This window comes from Pipistrellus kuhlii, unplaced genomic scaffold (genome assembly GCF_014108245.1).
Source record: "Pipistrellus kuhlii isolate mPipKuh1 unplaced genomic scaffold, mPipKuh1.p scaffold_m20_p_4, whole genome shotgun sequence".
Classification (NCBI taxonomy): Eukaryota; Metazoa; Chordata; class Mammalia; order Chiroptera; family Vespertilionidae; genus Pipistrellus; species Pipistrellus kuhlii.
In genome coordinates this window covers 78,090,718-78,102,010 of record NW_023425540.1, presented here as the reverse complement: position 1 = coordinate 78,102,010, position 11,293 = coordinate 78,090,718, and the positions used below count along the sequence as shown (strand labels likewise).

The window sequence follows — 11,293 nt, the reverse complement described above, 5'->3', positions numbered from 1 at the left end:
GGGGAACTGTGTGTATCAAGAGGATGGTTTTCATCTCTGATCTATTTCCCTAAAAAGGTTTCTCAGGGAGCTTTACCAGCCCCCCTGGGTGGATGCTAATTTCATATCCAGAGGCTATAAACTAGATAACTTAAAGATGTATTGAGACAATTATGTTCTGAAAAATACGTATATTCTGGATGCAATACTATATCCAAAATTTATTGCCTTACATTTATCAGACACCATTTCAGAAGAAAATCACTTTATTGTAACTGATTTACAAACATCACAAAAGCTGGTTTAAGGAGGCCACACTAACATCTGCTCAGCCCCAAACTGAATTATCTTAATGAACTTCTACACAGTAAGCACACTCTCTTCTACTGCAATTCTGAAGTGAGGAAACTATTATTGATAAAGGAGAGTTAACTCGTAGTTTTATATTTCACTATTAATTATATTTTTATACTAAGTTAACTTAAACATGAGAGATGATTTCCCATTTCTTCAACTTGGCCTTCTTGATTAGGCTAATCCTGCAAACAACAACAAAAAAAAGTACATTTAGAAGGAGAGAAAAAACCCCCCCGAGTTTCTTTAATAAGTTACTGAAGGCATCCCAAACATTGTGCATTTGTCACAACTGAGAAAAGACAGGGCACATGTGCTTCTGGGGACAGAGTCCTGAGGCAAAAATATAGCCAGTTTGATACCAGATGTAGCTTCATCAAAAAATTCTGATAAACTAGGACACGCAATCTCTTACTTGCACAGTTCAACCACCTGAAAGGATTAACTTCTCCCTTATGTCCTAACAAAATGAAGGGGGGAAATGAAAACAAACATTTTAATAGATGGTGTATTCTTAAGTGGATGGAAGGAAATTATGTGAAAACAAATTGACATCCCAGAAAGCCTAAATTGCAGAATTCTGGGGGGAGACTTAATAAATTTGTCTAATAAGGCATGCAGAATGCCAATAATATCAGTCTTTATGTGCATTCCTGGACTTTGGTGAAAACAGAATTTTGTATTCATAACCTTAAGTCTAGATAACTCACTTGAAAATCTGACAAACTAATCTATACCCATAACTGGTGAAAGATTAAGATAATGATTAGAAACCTCTGCACCAGTTTGTTACAAGTTAGCTTATCTTTAGAGTAATTTTAACAAAATCTCCTCTAATTTGCCAGTTTAATTTATTAAATGCAGATTCCCTAAGTTCTAGAAGATCTGGGAGCACAACCATTAAAGAAGCCAAGCTTATGCAAGTTCAATCATGAATTGATATATCACCTACCATTTGCAAATTTGCATTGTTTCAGCACCTCGCTGAAACCCTCACAAAGCTTAAGGTCACCCTGGTTCTGGGCACACTCCAAGAACTGTTTCATCTCATAGTGGCATGGGCCGAACTGCTGCTGCTGCTGCTGGTATGCCTGCGTTCCCTGGGGCTCCTGTAAAGGTATAACATTTAGGAATGTTTAGAAAGGAAATCAGACTTACCCCTGAGCAAAGAGCAGTATCCACTGTCTTTGAAGTTACCTGGGAAACAGAACTAAACCTGGCTGCAAACTGAAGTTTTCAGCTGATAACATGGAAAGTGAGGTATTTTCAAGGCAGAAAATAAGTTCTAGCAAAATTCCAGTTATAACCAGCAAGATCCAACAACAAAGAAGCAAGTAAAGCAAAAGGGTTATCTGAGCACTTAAAGAAGTTTCATGGAGGAAAAAAATGGGACCACTATAAAAAATAGGTAAATGAGAGTTTCAAGTATATCAGAATTACAACAGAGTAACACTCATGCTCATCAGAGGAGAAAATTCACAAACCTCAGAAAGAGGGGCAAGTGGCAAATGTCAGGTAAGAGATCAGAGAGCAAAGAGCTCCTAAAGAGATTTTTTTGAAAACTAAGATTGAGCCCTTATGGATAGAGCGTCAGCCTGTGGACTAAAGGGTCCCGAGTTCGATTCTGATGAAGGACACATGCCTGGGTTATGGGCTTGACCCCAGTAGGGGGCATGCAGGAGGCAGCCGATCAATGATTCTCTCTTCTTATTGATGTTTCCATCTCTCTCTCCCCCTCTCCCTTCCTCTCAGAAATAAAAATAAAAATGACAACTAAGATTGAGACTGAATTAGTTCAGGATAACCAAGACAAAATATTTAAAATAAGAAAAAAAAAATGGCTGTTTTACAGTGAATCAGGTTGAGCTACTAGAGCTCTACATCTTGGGGGAAAATAAAATTTGTACAGCACTTACTGATGCTGGCCTGAGGCACTAACTCAACTGTCAAGTGTGGTTTTTGATAAAACATTTTGTTAACAGCATTGTGGATTTTAAATTTACACACAGTTCTTATACACAAGGAATTTACAAATAACTAGGCTTTCTCATAAAATATACCACCGAAGGGAAGTGCCGCCCAAAACCTTACCTGGTAAGTGATGTCGGGCCTTGCGGGCTCCGCATTACTTCCTCCACTGAAGCCCCCGGTGATGGCGTGGCCCAGCGTGTGGCCTACGGCAGAGCCCACGGCCACCCCGGCGGCAGTGGTCGCCATCTGGGCCATCAGACCTGGCTGCCGGGGCGCAGCAGCAGGTGCGCCAACAGCAGAGGGTGCAGCTGGTGCTGGCGGGTGAACTGCTGGTGCTGGCCTGGGGGCAGCTCTCATCGGAGGGGCCCGGCTGTGAAAGTAAAGAACAAAAGGTATGCAGCTCCTACTTCCAACCAGGTTTGGAAACCAGCACCGTAATACTACATACATACAAGACTTTACCAAACACAATTCCCTAAACCATTTTGTTACATTTTGTCTCTCTAACCTTTTGTTCAGGCTGTAACCACCAAGTATAAACTATTTTTTCCTGCTTCTTTGCAACCATTTCCATGTATTCACAAAGCCCACAGCATCTTTAAAGAACACAGTTTTTCCAGTATTGCATAAAAACTGTAAAATATTAAGAGTTTAAAATAAAATATTCTCACAGAATTCATCACAAGTACTAAAGAAAAAAATATGGTTCGAGGGGGAGTATGTTGTGGGATGTCATAATTTAAGGACAGTCAAAGGAGGTCTCCCTGAGCTGATAACATCTGAATGAAGACCTGCACACAGTCATCTGGGGAAATAACCTAGTCAAATTCCTTCATTTTACAGATTAGAACTCTGAAGCCCAGGGATGAAGGGACTTGCCTGAACTGTTATACCAAAAATAATTTAAACTGTTTTCCATCTGTAGGACATTTGGATGCTTTCAACTATTTCAGTAAAACCTTCATATAAATTATGCTCCCTCTAACCATTTTTAGATTCTTCCTCCAAAGAAAGGCCAGGTCAAAAGTTTATGATTTCACTTTATAAAAAGTGGTTACTGCCCAGGTGGCATGGCTCAGTGGTTGAGCACCGACCTATGAACCAGGAGGTCATGGTTCGATTCCCCATCAGGGCACATAGCCTGGACTGCCGCTCAGTCCCGGCAGGAGGCATGCTAGGAGGCAGCCGATCAATGATTCTTTCTTTATCCTGATGCTTCTCCTCTCTCTCCCTTCCTCTCTGAAACCAATAAAAAGTATATATATATTTTAAATGTGGTTATCTGCCCTTTGAATACAAGTTTCTTTTCACAAGCGAATCCCCTGAAGCACTCCTAGCACACTGTATGAACACAATCCAGGGAAGCAACAGGGACTGTGGTAAATGTCCTGAATTGGCCATTGGAAAACTAAGCTCTGGCTTTCCTACTTCCTGGAGGCATGACCTTGGACAAGTAATTTATTCTGAGTCTGCTGTTTCCTTATTCCTGTAAAGTAGGAGTAACACCGATCTCTAGGGTTACCACGAGGTGTAAGTGGCAGTACATTTTAAAAGCGTTTTATAAATTAGAAAACGTCATGTACATGTAAGGGTCTTAAGGACTGTGCCCTCTATTAGGCTGAGACCCTAAAAGGCTTATGGTAGGTGCTCAAAGATTATTCAATGAATTGAAATTCGATCCCGGTTGTTACCTTTCTTCTACCCTTTTTTGCCATTTTGAACGTTTCAGCCCGTTTCCACTTCTTCTTACAATTTGGCTATTTTAACTTAAAACGGGCTACGAAATATTTTAAGCAGTAATTCATGGGCAGTCGAAATTAGAAAATTCGCCACAAATGGAAAAATCCAGCCAAAGGCGCCATTTACAACCCTCTAACCGACCAGCGCAGTCGGGCCTCACGCAGCTTAGGCCTTCGGACGCCCGGTCCGCGGCCTCCGCCCGGCCACCCTGCGTCACAGCACCCACAACACCCACAGCACCCGCAGCGACCCCCAACCCCGCGGTGACCTCACCTGGCCGGAGGGGCCATGCGGGACGTGCGGCTTCGGCTTCCACGCGGCATCGCCACTGAATAAACCGGTCGGCGTCTGCAAGTGCGAAACTCCTAGAAGACCCCGGCGACTTCAGCCGAGCGCCAGAGAGCGGAAGACAGGGGGCGGGGCTGGGAGCGTGCGACCAATCAGCGCGCAGGCAGAGCCCTTCCGTTTGTTGACGTCTTCCGAGGGCCCTGAAGGTCACTGGGAGAGCGCGACCACGCTACAACGTCTCGTCGCGCGCGGTGGACGTCGGGAGCTGGGCGCCGGGGCTGTTTAGAAAACCGGAAGTGCTTGTGGCAGACTTTACGTCCCGGCCTTGCGTGAGTCAGAGCCGGTAGCAGGTTGAGGGTACGTCACGAGGACCTTGACGTCTTCCTTCAAACGTGTATTACTAACGTGGTACGTCAAGTCCAACCTTGTGAGTCAGACCTCGGTGGGGACTACCACTGGACCTTGGGCAAGTTACTTAACACTTCTCAGCATTAAATTATTTAGGTAAATATTCTTTGAGGCAGTGCGGGCACGTAATATGAACTGAGGGAAATTGAAAACTTTAGACAAGAGTCGATGAGACGGTTCTTTTTGTATTTCTTTTTTAAAAAAAATATTAGATGTTGGGTTTTAATGCACATAAAATATTTTAAGACACTAAAAAAAAATATATTAGGTTTTTTACAGAGAGGGATAGAGAGTTAGAAACATTGATCAGCTGCCTCTTGCACACCCCCTACCGGAGATGTGCCCACAACCAAGGTACGCGCCCTTGACTGGAATCGAACCTGGGACCCTTCAGTCCGCAGGCCAATGCTCTTATCCACTGAGCCAAACTGGTTTTGGCTCATACATGTACAAGTGAATACTTGTACATGTTTGTATTACTATACATTTTCAACCATTTCGTATATCTTATAGAATTTGTGCCTACAACTGAGGTAGTATTCCCTGATAAAAATGTTCTGATCTACAAGTGCCAGCTAGTTTGAGACAGCACCAAATAAAACAAGACTACACCTTCCTTAGTTTAACTTCAGGGAGGAGAGAAGCCAGCGCCCGTGTAGATCAGGTGATGGTGATAGGAGACAAAGGCGGGGTAAGGGAGACAGATATGTAGGCTGAAGAGGACAGGATTCCTTGAAGAGGCAGCATTTGAACCACAGCCAGTTCTTACCAAGGGTAAAACCATTCCTGGCAGAGGGAGCAGCCATTGCAAAGGCCCCAGGGGCCTGTGCTGTAGCAATAGCCTGTGTGAAATGTTTTTAACAATAACATTTTAGGGCCTCTGCAGTGGGGGAAAAGTTGACTACTGGCATTTCATGGAGGCTTCCTGGGGATGGGGTGGAATTTATGGAGGCAAGAAAACAGAGGTGGAACCTCCATTTCTTCTTGGATACCCATCAGAAATTTCCCCCCTTCCACAGGTAGCAGAGTTTAACACAACCTTTCCAGCAACAGCAGGGTGTTTGTGGAATCCAAGGATAAAGTTTTATTTTCATAGGACTTCTTAAAGAAATTAATGCTTTCTAAATGATAAGACTTTGGCCCTATTGGTTTGGCTCAGTGGATAGAGTATCGGCCTGTGGACTAAAGGGTTTGATTCTGTCCAAGGGCACATACCCGGGTTTTGGGCTTGGTCCCCAGTAGGGGCCATGCAAGAGGCAGCCAATCAGTGATCCTCTCTCATGTATGTTTCTCTCCTTCTTCTTTGAAATCAACAAAAATATATTTAAAAAATAAAACTTCTGTTATCTACTTAATTTTAAAATATATATATATATATTTTTTTTAAATATATATATATTTTATTGATTTTACACAGAGAGGAATTGAGAGGGACAGAGAGTTAGAAACGTCGATGAGAGAGAAACACCGACCAGCTGCCTCTTGCACACCCCCAACTGGGGATGTGCCCACAACCAAGGTACATACCCTTGACCGGAATCGAACCTGGGACCTTTCAGCCCGGAGGCTGACGCTCTATCCACTGAGCCAAGCTGGTTTCGGCTATCTACTTAATTTGAGTAGAATTTTTACTGCAATCATCAAGAGCCCATTCTGAGCCCCCAATCCAGGCATATTCCCTGACTAGGAATCAAACCGTGACTCCTGGTTCATAGGTTAACACTCAACCACTGAGCCACACTGGCTGAGTGATAACAGAAGTTTTAAAACTGTACAAATCCTGTTCCAGAAATTCCATGTCTAGGAATGAAGAATTAATCATGAAAAACAAATAAAAAACCGAGTCATGTATGAGAGAAATTCAAATGAAAGAGCAGTCTACAAAATAGTACACATAGTATGTTTATATTTTGAGAAAATGTATTTTAAAGACTGGCATTATATACACCCAAGGAATGGCATTATCCTTTGAGTAGTGCTTTCTTCTGTTTTTGTGTGTCCATATTTTCCAACTTTTCTTAAGTAGACATACTTATATTAAACATACCATGGTGGTTTAAAATGCCCACAAATGAACAGTCCTTTCAAAAAGTGGAGCCTGATCCCTCTCTCCTTGAGTGTGAGCTGGATTTAATGACTCACTTTGAATGGATAGAAAAAAACAAAAATGATGATGTGCAACTTGGGAGAGTAGGTCTTAAAAGGTACTGTGGCTTCCTCCTTGTTCACTTTTTCAGATCACTTACTCTGAGGAAAGCCAGCTGTCACATCATGAGGTCACTCAGTGTAATGTGGCAAGGAAGTGAGGCCTGCCAGCAGCCACGTGAGTAAGCCACCTTGGAAGCAACCTTCTCATGACTGGTCTCAGCCAAAAGCTTGACTGCAACCTCATGAGATGCTGAGCTAGAACCACCCAGTTAAGCTACTTTGAATCCTTGGCCCACAGAAACTGAGATAGTATTTGTTCTTTTAAGCCACTAGGTTTTAGAGTAATTTATTATACAGCAATAAATAAATAATACACATTTCTACAATTACTATATTTAAATTGTAAATATTCTAGTATCTAAAATGAGCAGAATCTAGTTAACATACATTAGAGTGTTGCTTTAACATGGCTTATATCTGTCTGAGTATGCTGTACTTTACAGCAGAAATTGTATAGGAACTGAAATGTTTGAAACATTAAGGTTCTTATACTCTAAATGTAGTGGTTGTTTTTTATAACTAAGACATGCACATATGCTTTGCACATATCAGACAAAAAAAGAGATGAATAATTTTTAACTAACCACTAAAAAACAGAAAATATATGAAGAAGTTAAGTGATACTTATGTGAAGTTCTATAGGATTTCAAAGAATGGACATTCAATGTGAAGGCTTCAGGAAGAAAGTGGCATTTAAATAATTATAGGTGGAATTAGTTTCAAGATTAAAACTGTAAAGGGGAAAACAGTATTCTAAATACGACAGCACAGATTCAAATGAAGAATTATAGTGAGTATAGAGGACAGAAGACCTGTACCAAGAATCAGTTTTTTTGGAAGTTGTGTCAAAATTTAAGAAAATCCAATAGATAATTTCCAGCACAATAAAAGAAATCTAGGCTTTTTATCCTATAAACTTGAGGGTTTTACATGATTAAAATGGTCTTCTGGTAGATTAATCTAGAGTTGAAGCAACTTGACTGAGTCAGTATAGTTTAACTCCAAAGTGATTCCTACCATAACACACTGCCTGATGTTGGAGGAGATATTTAAAAGCATGTAGTGGCTCTGACCGGTTTGGCCCAGTGGATAGAGCAAAAGGTCCCAGGTTCAATTCTGGTCAAAGGCATGTACCTTGGTTGTGAGCATATCCCCAGTAGTAGGTGTGCAGGAGGCAGCTGATCGATGTTTCTCTCATAGGTATTTCTAACTCTCTATCCCTCTCCCTTCCTCTCTGTAAAAAGTCAATAAAATATATTTTTAAAAAATAAAAGCATGTAGTGAGTAAAATAATCAAGACTTTGTAATCAGAGAGGAAGGATTGCATTCTGTAAACTTAAAAATAGTTACCATCTATTGAGCATCTAATATGTGTCAGGCCCTTAACTATGTCGGATGTTTCATATATCCTATCTAAAATCCAGTTTGGCAAGGTAATCCCATATTATGCCCATTTTACAAATGAGAAACCTGAGACTTGGTGGAACTTGAAAGTAGTTGCCACTCAGAAGTTCGCTGACTGCTAGAGTGATGATCACAGCTAGGATTAATAATCAGCTTGCTCCTTCCAGTACACACCTCTCTTCTAACCATGACTCATCACTAGATGCCAAGGGCTGAATGAATGCACAGTGAAGATAAAGAAAGCTACCTGGCCATATTCTGTATAATTTTAAAGCTAAAATTCAACTTTTATCCTTGGACATGGAGGTTTGTGGTTGTTTCTGAACCACATAACATTGTCTACAGTTGAGGAAAGTGTGATGCTGGAAAGAGTGAATGCTTTACAAAAGTATCTGTTATGCTCATCTTCTTTCTAATCAGCTGTGCAACTTCTGGAAGGACATGTGAACTGTCTGGGCCTCAAGAATCCCCTCTATAAAATGGATTGTTGTGCAATGTGAAGCGCAGGGAACCTAGCAACCAGGTTCAACAGACACTGTTACAATTTAAAGTACTCCTTTTCTTGGAAAACAAATATTAAACCTGCACACTTGAGCTGAAATCTTGTACAAATTCCTCTTTGTTCTCCTCCCCCATTCATCTTTGTGACCTTTTCTTTAGGAAGAAGAATCAAATATTTGTAGACTTAAAACTAAAAAAAACAAAACCCAAAAAACTAGAAGTTAAAATGCCACTCTTGCTGCTGCTCTCTTTTTAATTAAAAACCCTAAAAAGGCATACCCACTTGGATGTTACTTAATTAACAACCAGAGTCTGGCCGTTGAAGCAGTAAACTTAAGCGATGCCAAAACCAAATTCTGTTGACCAACATGGATTCTCTCCCCCTTAAGTCCACCGTTACAGCTGGAGTCAAAGGAAAGACTTTTTTTTATCAGTTCCTTCGGTATCCTGTAGAAAAATCAGACAGAAAACAAAAATCAGTTATTTTCTTTGGTCCGAGCATCAGCATTAAAAGTAAACCCCTCACTTGTATTTTTTTCCCTTTTTTTTTTTTTAAATTCTCCCCCCTCTTCACTTGTATTTTTTTAAAATATATATTTTTATTGATTTTTTACATAGAGGAAGAGAGAGGGATAGAGAGTTAGAAACATCAGTGAGAGAGAATCATCAATCAGCTGCCTCTTGCACATCCCCCACTGGGGATGTGCCAGGAACCAAGGTACATGTCCTTGACCAGAATCAAACCTGGGACCTTTCAGTCCGCAGGCCCTACACTCTATCCACTGAGCCAAACCGGTTTCGGCTTCACTTGTATTTTTAAAAAATATATATTTTATTTATTTTTTACAGAGAAGAAGAGAGAGGGATAGAAACATCAATGAGAAAGAAACATCGATCAGCTGCCTCCTGCACCCCCCACCACTGGGGATGTGCCCGCAACCAATGTACATGCCCTTGACCGGAATCGAACCTGGGACCTTTCAGTCGGCAGACCGACGCTCTACCACTGAGCCAAACCAGTTTTGGCTCACTTGTATTTTTAAAAAAATATGTTTTCTACCTTCCCTAGCCTCTTCCACCATTCCAACTGCAGTCAGGAGATAAGCTGTGGGCCAAACGGGTCACCTGCGACTCGCTAAGGCGGTGCCGCTTCCGAAGGGCCCACTCTGCCCTGGTCGAGTCTTGGGGGACCAAGGCGGCGATCGCGCTCACGGGGCACCCCGAGCCCTAACGGCGTGGCCGGTACGCACCGACGCGCAGGAGAGCCGGGTGCGCGGCCGGGGCTGCAGCTTGCGCTGGCGCCGCTTGCGCTGGCCGTTGAGGAGCTTCTGTGCGATTTTGCGTTCGTGGCCGCCAGGCACCGGCCAGTTGGTGCGCAGTTCCCGCTCGCGCTGCGTGCGGCCCTTGCTGTGTCCGGCCCCACCGGCCGGGAAGTCGCGCAGGTAGTAGTAATCGAGGCAGTCAGAGAGCTCCTCCTCGGAGCTCACCTCGGCTGGCAGCGGCAGCGGCGGCGCCAGACTCGGGGCGTTGGAAAGGGCCAAGTCCATCGCGCCGGCTGGCCCCCAGCCGGCGCACACGCGCCTTTGGAGGCCCCGCCCCACACTGCGATTGGCTCCGCCTGAAGGGGGCGGGGTCTAGGCAGATGTCACAGAGCTGGGCGTGTTTCCTGCTGGAAGTCTCAGGCTTCCAGCTGGGTCAACCTGTGACCCCTTCCTCCGCCTGTGTCTTTGTGCAGGGGGGTGAAGGGGGGGCCGCCCCCCCGTTGGAGAGGGTCAGTTGGCAAAATCCGATCTTGCACTTCCTTTATGTTGATCAAAAATGGTAAACTAATAGTATGCACAGAGAAAAGGCCACATGAGGACAGAGCAAGAAGGTGGTCATCTGCAAGCCACTGAGAAAGGCCTCAGGAGGAACCAACCCTGGTGACATCTTTTTTTTCTTTGGCGCATCAAGTTTATTATGAAACTTGAGAGAGCTAAATACTTTAATAAGCACCCCTATAAACATAGGAGCAAAAGAGAGCAGGGGAGGGAGAATGGCCCCAGGAAAAACAGTTCTGGTCTCTGAAATTTTCATTCAGGTCTGGCGGACTCATAGGGAGGACAGCTTCTCTTGACCCCAGGGGGCTCCAGTCAGTCTTCTAAGCTCAAGGTATTCTGGATAAGATGCTTCTGAAGGCCATGGAGATGCCGATACTGTCCTGATGTGAATCCCATGCATAGAATGCCTCTCATTTAGCACACCTCCATGGTCAATCCAAAAGCATGTATTTCTGGCTTTGCTGTTTGCATCCAGCTTCTGTCTCATCTCTCACACCACATGGCCTGTCTCTCTGGAGCTCAGCATCTTCAAAGTTCAACATTTAAAATGCAGAAAGTACTGCTTGGTTGCCCCAGCATCTTTGACTGTGGTCATGCTTTAGCTGTCCACTATTGTGAAA

At 43.1% G+C, this 11,293-nt stretch overlaps 2 protein-coding genes across 4 annotated transcripts; both read right to left on the bottom strand.

Annotated features, from left to right (window-relative positions):
* Positions 1-227: 227 nt before the first annotated feature.
* Positions 228-4,477, bottom strand: CHCHD2 (coiled-coil-helix-coiled-coil-helix domain containing 2). Its single transcript, XM_036409492.1, has 4 exons — positions 4,318-4,477; positions 2,425-2,674; positions 1,286-1,442; positions 228-518 (listed from the first exon to the last, which is right to left on the bottom strand). The coding sequence occupies exons 1-4, from the start codon at positions 4,365-4,367 to the stop codon at positions 508-510; spliced, it is 468 nt and encodes a 155-aa protein (XP_036265385.1). The 5' UTR covers positions 4,368-4,477; the 3' UTR covers positions 228-507.
* Positions 4,478-9,074: 4,597 nt separating this feature from the next.
* On the bottom strand, positions 9,075-10,460 carry NUPR2 (nuclear protein 2, transcriptional regulator). 3 transcript variants are annotated; one of them, XR_004982886.2, is made up of 2 exons: positions 9,914-10,460; positions 9,075-9,300 (listed from the first exon to the last, which is right to left on the bottom strand). XR_004982886.2 is itself a non-coding variant. In XM_036409494.2 (2 exons), exons 1-2 carry the CDS (start codon positions 10,398-10,400, stop codon positions 9,262-9,264), a joined length of 336 nt encoding a protein of 111 aa, XP_036265387.1. In that variant the 5' UTR covers positions 10,401-10,460; the 3' UTR covers positions 9,075-9,261. The 3 variants fall into 3 exon arrangements, 1 of the variants encoding a protein (XP_036265387.1); XR_006739673.1 differs by having other exon boundaries at positions 9,979-10,460; XM_036409494.2 differs by having other exon boundaries at positions 10,104-10,460.
* Positions 10,461-11,293: the final 833 nt, after the last annotated feature.